This window comes from Lytechinus variegatus, chromosome 3, assembly GCF_018143015.1.
Source record: "Lytechinus variegatus isolate NC3 chromosome 3, Lvar_3.0, whole genome shotgun sequence".
Lineage (NCBI taxonomy): Eukaryota > Metazoa > Echinodermata > Echinoidea > Temnopleuroida > Toxopneustidae > Lytechinus > Lytechinus variegatus.
In genome coordinates, this window is record NC_054742.1 from 41,428,133 (window position 1) to 41,440,144 (window position 12,012).

Consider the following 12,012-nt stretch of genomic DNA (forward strand, 5'->3'; position numbering starts at 1 on the left):
TTTTATTGATACAAAAGCGAACTGTGGAATACGGTATTAATAGTGACCGACTAAAGAGATATTAAAAATCCACTACACGACTTCTATTTCATTGACTAGCATTACCTAAACTGGAATTGTTTGAGCATTGACATGTCGAAATAAATCAATATATGAAACCATTAAAACAACCAAATGACTGAGAAATGGGGGCAAAAAATGTTGAGGGTTTCACATTATTAAATCTGTGCACTCTGTTGCAACTATGGTTCTAAAGATTAACCAGGTTTTGTATTTATCGCCAGCGAAGGAATCCTAGTGCAAAATACTCGAAAACCATTTTTCAAGCATTTTTCAAGCAAAAATATTCTTAACATCCGTTCTTTCATCATTCTCTACAGTAAATAATTTTGTCCATAATATCTCCAGCTATAATCATCATGTGCAAGATGTCTTCATATCAATCATATTTTGAGCAAATTCCATAGGTCTAATCATTGTCCAACACCCAGACGCTGAATTAACAAATAATGGAAAGGGCGTCATCTGGAGTTGTGCTACCGGAGATCCGACGACGGTTGCGTCATTTCTTCCGATCGGTAGAAAATTACCGCGGGTCGGTGATGCTGCAGCCGCAGCGGCGGCAGCAGACGCTGCTGCGGCCGACAGAGCGAGACTGTGAGGACCGTTTGCGTGTGTTCCAAGTGGCAGGAAGATTCCCGTCGCCGCAGCGAGTCGTGACGCAGCAGCTGCGGCCGCGGCTGCTGCTGATGCCATCGGGACCCGTGATATATCTGCCAGAGAAGTTGGTGGTATGATATGAGGAAAACCCTTGCAATTCGGTTGAAACGCAGACAACTGCATACCTAAATTCAATAAGAATCGAAGAGAAAGAAAGGTACAATCCATTTATTACGTGACACGTTCATAACGCTGGTATATGTATTAAAATCAAAATTTCATCATTTTGTTTAAACTATTATTGGGATTTCTTTGCCATTTTTGTTGACCATTGAATATCACGATATCGCTTGAAAGGCAACCAAAGGGCATTCGATTGCCACCGCATATTTTTTAACGATTGTCACATCTCCGTTATGCAATGTATTGCAAAATTCCTGTGGTATGGGAAAAGTTTAATGACTCTTCTTAGTTTTAGTACCCCCCCCAAAAAAAAAAAGAAAAAAAAGCTAAGAAATATCGCTATTCCGATTCATAACAATATTGTATGAATGTGTATGCCATTAACAATTAAGATGGGAAGGATATGAGATTTTGTTTAAAAGAATCTTGTTCGATATAATTAGCGATTTGACACAATAATTTATTTTGAGTAGGTGCCCGATCAATATTTCAAGACGGACCCCTAATTGCGACGCTGTTGATAAACCGATTGATTTCAAGAATTGACACTAAAGCAGGCCATAACTAGGGTCTGGGGGAATCCAAGCTTTGTAATGCAAGTTCTATGTTTCGTGTTAATGAACATAAAACATGACTCATTGAATGGTCAAATTTCGAAAGAAATCGGTCAAGGAATTAAAGAGGTATATAACAAGTTTACAATTGCGTTGGTGTATTGATTAATGGACGGCTTGTCATGATTGCAATTACATTAGACTATAGGCCTATATGAGGCCACTTTGAAATCTCATGGTCCCATAATTATTTTTATTGTTGTTTCTACTTGAATAAATTCAAAATTATAGGCTATATCACTGTTGTGATCTTGTTTAGTTTTTGACCTTTCTGTTTCTCCTTTTTTTTCGTTTTATCATGTGGCCTGTGGATTCGATTTGCCTTGAATACAAACTATTTTATTTTTTATTCACAAAACATTGTTGCCGGATAACGACCCCCAAAATACGATGGAGTTGAATGCCCCCCCCCCCCCTACCTGCATATATCAATCTGGTTACTGGGTTTTCAATAATCACAGACAAAATGCTCCATTTTGCAAAATCTCAATGTGGCTTGATGATTCAATACTATGGCGCCCCCTTGACACGCTACAGCTCTATTCAACTACATGACTAGTACGCGATTTCTTCAAACACAAACACCGTTCCTTATACGGAACTACAATTTTGATCCAATTTTAAGTGTCAAAGTTCGGGGGATAGTAGCCATAGCAAAAAAAAAAGTTTGAATTATATTACAGAAAAGACCCAAAGGAAATGTGAAACTGTGCGGGAAGAATGATCACAACATACCTGGTGGGTGTTCCATAAAGCTGTTCGTAAACTTACGCACGACTGGAACATGTTCTTAGGTCATAGGGATATCACCTAGCACAAGAAAGGATCACCAGTCGTGCGTAAAGTCATTCGCATCTTACGAACAGCTTTATGAAACACCCACTTGATGAAACAATACAAAGAAAGCATACCTTCCATAATTCTTCTTTCTTCTTCTTCCTGACTATTATTGTCATGATCTCCCGCCATCCTATCACGAGATGATCGTGGTGATCGTGGCGATCGGCATGGAGGTGGTGACCGAGACCGTGAACGTTCGATTTTCATAAGACGAGTCATGGGGTGAAGGAAATGAGAGGTCTTCAAGATATCTTGTTCACTTGGATTTACTTTCGGCAGAATGGCACCTGAAAAATTGGGCAAAATAACAGTGTATCTTCAATTTTGTGCTTCGAGTTAATACAGAGAATCAAAATTTGAAATCATTCAGGCGGATTACGGTGCAACAGCTAGAATCGAATCTTGTCCCATCTGGGCAGCTACCATAATACTTGTCACATTTCCCTATGGCGGGCCCTATGATCGCCGTACGGCGAGTCAAAATAGCCGTTCAGATATTTTTTGTACCAGCTACATATAGGTGGTTCATAAAATTTCATAAAACGCCTGTTTTCGAATCGCCGTCGATCGCCGTACGGCGGCCGTAGAGCAAAATGTGACTGAGTTATCAGCAGGCATCTTTTTTTTTGCGTAGAAGCGACTCCAATTTCACCTTTTATAATACCTAGGTCACATTCGTTCTACGGCGGCCGTACAGCGAGTCGAAAATAGCCGTTTTAACATTTGTTTGTATCAGCTACTTATAGGTGGTTTTGGTACAAAATGAATGAAACGGCCGTAGAGCAAATGCGACCGTGGTATAAGCGCGCGCTCACTAGCTGCACACAGCGGGTTCTCAACCGTGAAAGTTATTTTCAATCACCTGCTTTTATGTTTCAAATCATTTATTTAGTATTGAGTTAAAAGAAAATGTGATAGAATAACTTTATATCGAACTTGTTGAACTCCCTGCACAAGATCACGAATATTGTTGTTCAAATTTGTGACAATAATTATTGTCTCCTCTATAAAGCTTTCTAAATGTTCTACGAATTAAACAAATTATTCAAAAGCGCTGCACATCATGGATACAATAAGAGGAGAATAAAGCAACGATCACGTGTCAAAGAATGAAAGGAACTCCAGGGACCCGTAACACAAAACTTAGCAATGATCGTAGAACATTTTTCTACGATTGATTCCATTGACTACAGTGTACAATCAATCGTGAAAATCAAGCGTACGATCAATTGCTAACCTTTGTGTTATGGGACCCAGGTCTACTAGGTTGTCCATACCACTGACAAACAATGAGAAAATGTAAATGTCCTGAAATTCGTTATTTGTTTAGCCGAATCAGTGACATCTTTAATTTTATTTTTTGTTCGTAAATTTCGGGATTAGACGATGTTATTAAACTTCTATCAGCGGGGCGGATCCAGCTTTCGCCAATAGGGGGGGGGGGGGGGAGCCGAAAAATATTTCCATCAACATTTTTCCCGATTGGCCGCTATAAATTTGATTTTTGGGGGTGTTTTTTTAGGGGGTAGTCCTAACTCAAGACTGAAGATTTAGTTTTTATTGTTGGTCTTCATATAAAATGCGAGCGCGAAGCGCGAGTTCAAATTCTTGTCCCTAGACGTGAAATTCTGAGCAGTTTTTATATCATGATCAAAGATAAGTATCCAACTAATCAATGCGATATAGTAACGTACGTGAAAACTGACTTAATTATAGGATCGACTGTTTTTTAGTGATTAATGAAGTGTTCAAGTATCATCAATTAAATAACAAGAGTGCGGAGCACGAGCTCAAAATTTTTGATATTCCGACCTGAAAACTGGACAGTCTAAGCGTGTTTTTATTTAAATAAAGAACAAGCTGTGTGTCTCAAACAATTAAATGCGAGCGCGAAGAACGAGCATAAAATTTTCATATACTCACATGATAAAGGGACATTTTGAGAAATTTTGGTAAGAATTTCCAAAGAGGATAGGTATATCACAAATAAAACAATGCAAGCGCGCAGCGCGAGCTGAAAATGTTGATATATATTAACAATTTTTGTAAATCAAACAAAATAATGAACGCTTAATACGCAAGCTAAAATATTGTGTGCAAATTGATTTCAGAATTGGATATATTAAGTGCCATTTAATCCTCTTGGTTGATATTCATTACACAGGCAATTAATGCGAGCGCGAAGCGCGAGCGATTTTTTTTTTATATAAAGTCTATTTTCCAATTCTTCCCCTCACCTTTTTCTTGTTTCCTTTCGGGGTCGGGCCGGCCGTTACGAGGTTGTAAATTACACATCATGGGTATAGTATCTCTTTCTTACTTTTCTTTCTGTTTTTCATCTTTTCAATGAAGTTAACGATACACCTTTTTGGCAGGTTGCCAAAAATAGGGGCCCGGGGCCGGCTCGGCCCCCTCCTGGATCCGCGCCTGTCTATTGCAGTTGTAGATTTATTGATAGAGTTTCAAAGGTAATTAGTTATGATATTTCAATCTCAGTGATATTTGTCGGTTACTTCTACATTTGGTTGTAGAAAAACAGATCGAATTCAATTTCGCTAAGGTAGGCTAATGTAGAATTAGAGTCTGGTGAGGAAGTTTTGCTCACCTATATATTCATTAGTAGGAGATTCCACGTCAGTTTGAACACCTTCATCTTCTTCATTTTCTGTTTCCGTCATTTCTTTCTTCTGATCAACATCTCGGACATCAGTTTGATTGCCGTCTCCACTTTGAACAAGTATTCTATCTGTAGGTGACGTCATTTCCAGACTGGCCAATCGATGATGGTCATTTGCCAGTTCTATGAGGCGGTTGCTAAGATACGGAGTCATGGGTGTGTCTGAAGAGATGATACCTTGAGATGGATGCGACACGTTTCCATGAGAAAGTCCTGATGCGACGCGAGGTATGGGTGCAGGCAGCGAGCTAGGATTACCCTTCAAAACCGAAGAGAAATGGTAAGATTCAGATAAAGTCGTAACAATTCAACTGAATTCAAATGAATTTGGTTTAGAAAAGCAAAATACCAATTATTCACCTAAGGGAAACTGGGTGCATCTATATCAAGAATTTATCTTTAGATAGCCTAAATAATATATAGCACACACTAATATCAACGAGGACCATCGTTTGTAGCAGATTTCTAGTACCTGTTTACCCTTGATTTGCCGTTTGCCTACTAACTGTAGCGATAAAAGACTTTACAGAACCCAATAATCGAAGTCACAAAAACATAATTAATTAAAACAATAAAAGACATAATTACCTTTGACTTTATTCTAAATTATCTAAAAGTAACGTAATCATTCTCTTCTTTGTGATATATCATAAATCAAAATTGTTGCAGAATAATCATGACCCGGGGAAGCAGGGTTGCCGGGGTGTTTAAGCACCCCATTACAAAATAAAACAATTTAAAAATCTGGCGGTGTACAGTCCTCCATGAATTAAATACCAAAATGAGTCATGTATCTCTCTTTGAGAGGGGTTTGACAAATTTCACAATCATTCGATTTTTTTTTTCTTAACAAACCAATTCCCCCTTTAAGGAAATCGTTCCCAGGCCCCTGAGAAGAATCCGTAACCAGAATTTTGTGTTAAACTTTAGATTAGCCAAGTGTCGCAGTTTAGCCATGCAAGTATTATGAAAATGGCGTCGCCACGTACCGAGTTTACGTCGTCGTTCATAGTAAAAAAAATGTACATCACATTATGCGTGCTTTGATTGAAAAAACATAACAAATTACTCGCAGTCCATTCGAGCAAGTACATATCGAAAGCTCGTGCTCGAATTGCTGGCACCCCTACCACAAAGTGCAATGCCACAGGGTGCAGGGGCCCTCTCTCCCCAATGGTTTAAGTATAGTGAAATAAGAAGGAAAGAGGAGAAGATAGAGGGGGAAAATGGAAGAAACAAAGAAAATAAGTATTAAAAGGAAGGTTTGTGCAAAGTACCCCTATATAAACCAATTTAGAATAAGATATAACATCACCTTGAGTCATCTTGTCCGCCCCCCTCCTATCAAAATAGTACGGCGCTGCCTTTGACTACTACAGTACAAGAAGTACCACCACCACAATCGCAGTCATAATATTGATAATGTTTACCTCTTCATGGGTGAAGTAAGTTCCATTTCGTATGATCCTGTTGATTGAGCTAATACTAGGTATCGTATTCTTATCACATACTCTTTCCCGAAGAAGGCGATCGCGTATCTCCCAGGCAAAGATTGAAGGGTTTTTCCGTTTGTAACTCATTATCTTTTTCACAACCAGAGGTGTTGCAACCTAATAATGAAACATATTTTTTTAAAGTTTGATTAAATAAATTGGAATAGTCATTACTAAAAAAGTGTTACTTTATCTAATCAATCATTATCCCTGACATTGGCGGCACCAAGGGGGGGGGGGAGGGGCACGGAGTCATTCCACTCTCATCCAGTCACTGTTAGCTCCTAACGTAACAAAAATCTATCGGGTAATTATATAAAATGCAAAATTTTACTCGTGCTTCGCTCTCGCAGTTTCTATTGGTTGAAAAAAAAGCTGTTTAAGAGGATATTATGGGCTTAAAAATCCAGTGTTTTAAGTCAATATGCACAAATTATTCTTCGATTCTTTTTCTCATTATTTGTTTTATAACGAGATACGCATCCTGCATGTTGATAATTAAAAAAGGAAGTATATCAAAACTTTTCAGCTCGCGCTACGCACTCTCATCAATTGTATAGTTAGATACCCATCCTGTTCATGGTTACAAAACGTGCTTAGAACTTCCAATTACAAAGGATCGTCTCAGAATAATAATAAAAATAGCTCGCGCTTCGCGTTCGCATTATTTATTTGGTGAGATATCATCTTCACGAGTCACTGCAACCAGTCCTTTCAAAATTCGTGTCCGCCTCCACCCGTTGCCCCTCTAGTTTAAAAATCCTGGTGCCGCTACTAATTCCTGGTAATGATTATCATTACAAAAGAGACAAATTTTATAACAGTGTGTATTTTTCGTATGAATAATTAATTTCATCAACGATTTCACTATTTTTACTTAAGGGTGTCTGTCCATTTCTGAACAATACTATGTTTATTGTGACATCAAACCTATTTAAATATTTTCAATTTTATGAAGGCTTTTTCCACAGAGATTGATCTATCATATTAGAATATTATACATAGAGGGAAATTCAACAAGACAAGTGAGATGAAGTCTCTAGAATCGAAGAAAAGGGTGGAAAAGAATACACTTTTAGGTAATAAGATGATTATTTTTTTTTATTACTTTTCAGATCACTCGAATTTATCTAAAAAAATTAGTAATAATTAAAACCACTTTGAGGTGTAAATAGGATGTTTCAAATTGAAAGCGCTTGCATGAAATCGTCCTAAATGAGTCGTAAAATTCGATTTATTCATCATTTTTAATTTGATATAAATTCCATGTAAGTCCCGTTTACATAGTTACTGATTTCAACAGCTTGGGTACATTACGAACACAAATGTACATTTTAATTAGTTTTAAGCTTATATGAACTCTGAAAGTACACGGCGGGTACATGTAATGAATGCATGCACCTGCTTCGTAAAGGGAGAACATGACTCGTTGACTTTTTTTCTGGGGAAAATTACAAATCTAAACCCATATTGACATTATCGACTAAGAACGTGATAAAATGATCGGGTTATGTTATGTACATTACCGTCAAAAGTTTTCATAAAATTTCATAAAATACAGTAATGATGAAAATTTCACGAAGAAATTTGGCAAACGACAGGTAGACATCGTGACATATTTGTTTCCTGACTTCCTTCTCTTAAATCAAAAGGTCATGGATTCGAGTCCTACCCCACAATGTGTTAATTTCATTCAGCAAGAAATATGGCGACTAAAGTTTCTTGACAGGTATAATTAAGGCATGACATGCTCTGCTTAATCCAGAGTTATGTCGTACATTATCACAGACATGAATTTAAATTTGATGATGATCCTTGCTTTCAATTGTTGTTAAACGCCATATAAGCAAGCATGATTATCATTAACGATAAAAACCATTCAATTGAAGTGATGTTTTCTTTTCTAAGAACTTTAGTGTCCTATCCATATTGTGCTATAGGCCTAATCATTTGTATTTTCTTATGATACATTAACGATGGAAGAAATATGTCCATACTAATATAAAAGGAATTCTGATCATTCACTCTTTTCTGTTTAATAAAATTTTAAAGGATCTGATCCTAGTTAAAGTGTGAAATAATAATAATCATACCCGCTTAAAACTTGTAAGGAAGAGTATAGCCTTGTCAGACACGACTTTTGTACAATGTTTATGATTGACTTATGGGATTAATATTCGACTATTTTTTTAAGTTTCATATTTGAAAAGACCATTATTTCGTTTCCAATTCATTGATTCCTAGTTAAATTTCAATTCTTTGTAAAATATTCGTTAAAAATCAAATTTATGTGTAAGCATCTTAATTGACAATGAATTCAAACTTTGAATATGAGTCATCTTAGATTTACCAAAACTTACACTTAAAAAAATGCTTGAAAATTGTGAAATCCATCTCAAGCACCATTATCTTTGGCAATTATCTTTATTTGGTAAACGAAATATGGGCCTTTGTCTTTCATTTGTTTCATTTTTTGTGTTGTTTTTCATCTTGATGAAAACAAGACGGTAGATTTTAAAGAGATTGTTCAAAATAAAACAAACCGTTTTGATGAATAATTCTCAACCAAAAAGTGATCAAATCCAACAAAATTTCTGTTACATTATAACTAATAAAATGGTTAATATCTATATTGCTGTTTTATCGTCTGACATAATTTAGGTCGATATAATCCTAAGTCCCTATCATACAATATTTTGATTATCATAGTCATACTAAACTTTTAATTCAAACATGCACATAAAGATATTTGAATTATTTGTGTATGTTCTAAATCGAAACAATTAAGTGTTTGTATATATGCTGAGCCAAGGAGATATAATGTTTTCTCGAAAATGCATAAAAATATATCTAACATAATAGCATACTAGATTCATTGTAGGGATAATCTCATTTAACACGTTTAAGAACTGATTTACAGTATTGATACAAATATTTCAAAATACCATTATATGAGTAAAATAGAGACTAGCCGGTCACATTAATTTAATGGAAGCAAATTTCTACACTCTTAAAATGTTGAGCAACGTATACTGTCCACACAACAATTGGTTGAAAAATTATCAAACTCTGGGTAGTTTTTAAACAATACTCTGTAGTTTTCACCCAAATCACACATTATTGGTTTATAAATTATACCAAGAATTGGATAAAGTTTTAACCAATTGTTGTGTGGACAGTATGTTGCCCAACATTTTTAAGAGTGTACGAAAATGCATATAATTTAACGTTCTGTTTTTATGATTATTTAAAAAAAAATAATCCTAGGTATTATCCGCTGCAGTTTGTAAGGACGCAATACGTCGCTATAGGAAATCACGGCTATAATAATTGGCAGCAATGATGCAGTCGACCAACCTTTGGTTTACTACCGCCAATGTTGCCCGGTGCGATGGAGCCAGTCTCGTAGTAGCGGCTGAGTATCTTGGAGACGCATCCGTGCGAGACCAGAAGCTGTCGGGATATGTCGCACGGTCGGACGCCAAGCTGGGCCAACTCGACGATGCGTGCCCTTACACACACGGGAAGTGGGCGACCATTGACGAATACTCCGCCTAGCTGGTTCACGCCTGCCTGACCTGCAACAAGTATCAAAGACCAAAGCAGAATTGATAAACTGGCATGCAAGATGAAGAAGAAGAAAAAAAAACACGTAACTAACATTTAGAATACTGATTACGTTGTTCATGTTTGTTTGTTTTTTCTCCTCGGATGATATACCTGTGATTAAAGAGATTGAAAAAAAACATGATGAATATTATCAAGAAACAAATAAATCAAGCAAAATTTTTGTAATATACATTTCGATATCACTTCTCCAATGAGAAAAACATCAATTAGCTTATGTCTGGATTTGACTTCATTGCTTCAGTTATCAATGGCTAACATAATGGGTCGGATGCATAAAATGATAACCCATGTAATCTGTAACCATTTGCTATAGCCTTTTGCTGAAATCACTATCGATATATAACATCCTATTAATTGTAGGAAAGACACTAGATGTCATGCACTCTGACTTTGAATAGGCACTATTAATTGGTCATGATTTTTTAACTTGCTTTGAAAATAAGTTTGTATTTTTTTTTATAGTATACCTGAATAATAGAATCAACCAATACCACCATTCAATCCATGATCAATAATCAATCAAGTCAACTTGATATATCCTCTCCGCTCACCATCTTCGAGTAAACCTAAAGGCACACATAGCCTACATGCAATATATCACACCGGGCATTGTGGCGTGTGCCTGTAATCCAAGCTTTGGGGAAGTTACAAATTGATGCAGAGGTTCAAGCCCCGGGTTCGAGCCCTGGTCACGTCTCTTGGATGGTGACGTTAAAGGTCGGTCCCAGACGTAAATAATCATATCTGATTGATGCACGTCTGACAAAACTCAAACACACACCGGACATTGTGGCGTGTGCCTGTAATCCAGGCTATGTGGGGGAAGTTTACAAATTGATGCAGAAGTTCGAGGCTCGAGCCCTGGTCACGTCTTTCGGATGGTGACGTTAAAGTTCGTTCCCAGACGTAAATAATCATATCTGATTGATACACGTCTGACAAAACTCAAATACACGCACAGATAATGACATGAGATTTCGTTCTTGTTTCTTTTAGTTAACCAAAGTTATTTGGACTTTGATTTTTCTTTCTCGTTTCCACCTTTCCATCTGTATTAGAATTTTGGCTTCATCACATAGCAATACTTTCTGATGAAGCGATCTCGTCGCGAAGCGATCCGAAGCCAAGAGGCGGGAAAGGTGCAAGCGTACTTTCCGTTTGATGATGCTCGCAGACGATCGTGGTTAATCTCAAAGACGTTTCGTCTCGCTAGAGTAGTCATACCGTTACCATGGTTATTCTTCTCACTCGTTTGGACAAATCAGCTTGGGCAAATTTCATGATTTCTGAAGGGGGTCGTCCGTACTTTTGTTTGTTTTTCTTTTTTCTATTGCTCAATACGTACCCCCATCACCGGCAAGCCCATTACTAAACGTTCTCATGATCCAAAGAAAGATCTAACCTGGTTCGATAATGTTTAAATGGTATGGTGAAGATGAGAAAATTGATACAGTCTTATTGGTCTCATTCAACTGTAAAAAAACGGCCCAGACCTGCACTCTACTGCATTCATGGCCCTGGGAGGCAGAGATGCTGTTTTTTTTTCTTTTTACTCTAGGTAGCACCCCTCGAAATCTGCAATAGCAGAAATTTAACCAAAATGACCTGCGGGTTTTCTTTTCTTGACCTTCATTTTGTACCTATTTATTATATTTTTTTCATTTATCAAATTCAACCCTGCACCCCCTGTTTAAAAGTATATTCCAGGGCCCTGCAAGAATTAGCCCAAATGTTAACATAAAATGATTGAGAGCAAGTATATGTTTATGATCATATTATTTTGTCAGATCATGGTGGGTCCATGGTCAGATAATGCTTGGTTGATACGGAGTCGGGTGTGGGTGTGGGATCATTATTGGGGACGCGTGTCGAGAATTCTTTGCCTCTGGTCTGAAGGAGAGTCATTCACTATCAC

At 37.1% G+C, this 12,012-nt stretch overlaps 1 protein-coding gene across 1 annotated transcript; it reads right to left on the minus strand.

Moving 5' to 3' along the window:
- Positions 1-374: 374 nt before the first annotated feature.
- On the minus strand, positions 375-10,221 carry LOC121411044 (paired box protein Pax-2a-like). Its single transcript, XM_041603518.1, has 5 exons — positions 9,825-10,221; positions 6,405-6,584; positions 4,903-5,233; positions 2,369-2,584; positions 375-845 (listed from the first exon to the last, which is right to left on the minus strand). Exons 1-5 carry the CDS (start codon positions 10,128-10,130, stop codon positions 418-420), a joined length of 1,461 nt encoding a protein of 486 aa, XP_041459452.1. The 5' UTR covers positions 10,131-10,221; the 3' UTR covers positions 375-417.
- Between the last annotated feature and the right edge of the window lie 1,791 nt (positions 10,222-12,012).

Excerpts from the sequence above, each read along its gene's own strand:
- LOC121411044 (XM_041603518.1), bottom strand. The coding sequence starts at position 10,130 with ATGTTAGTTACGTGTTTTTTTTTCTTCTTCTTCATCTTGCATGCCAGT. Across the intron at positions 5,234-6,404 it reads CTTACTTCACCCATGAAGAG|GGTAATCCTAGCTCGCTGCC; the intron begins GTAAACATTATC and ends TCGGTTTTGAAG. Across the intron at positions 2,585-4,902 it reads TCCTACTAATGAATATATAG|GTGCCATTCTGCCGAAAGTA; the intron begins GTGAGCAAAACT and ends CCAATTTTTCAG.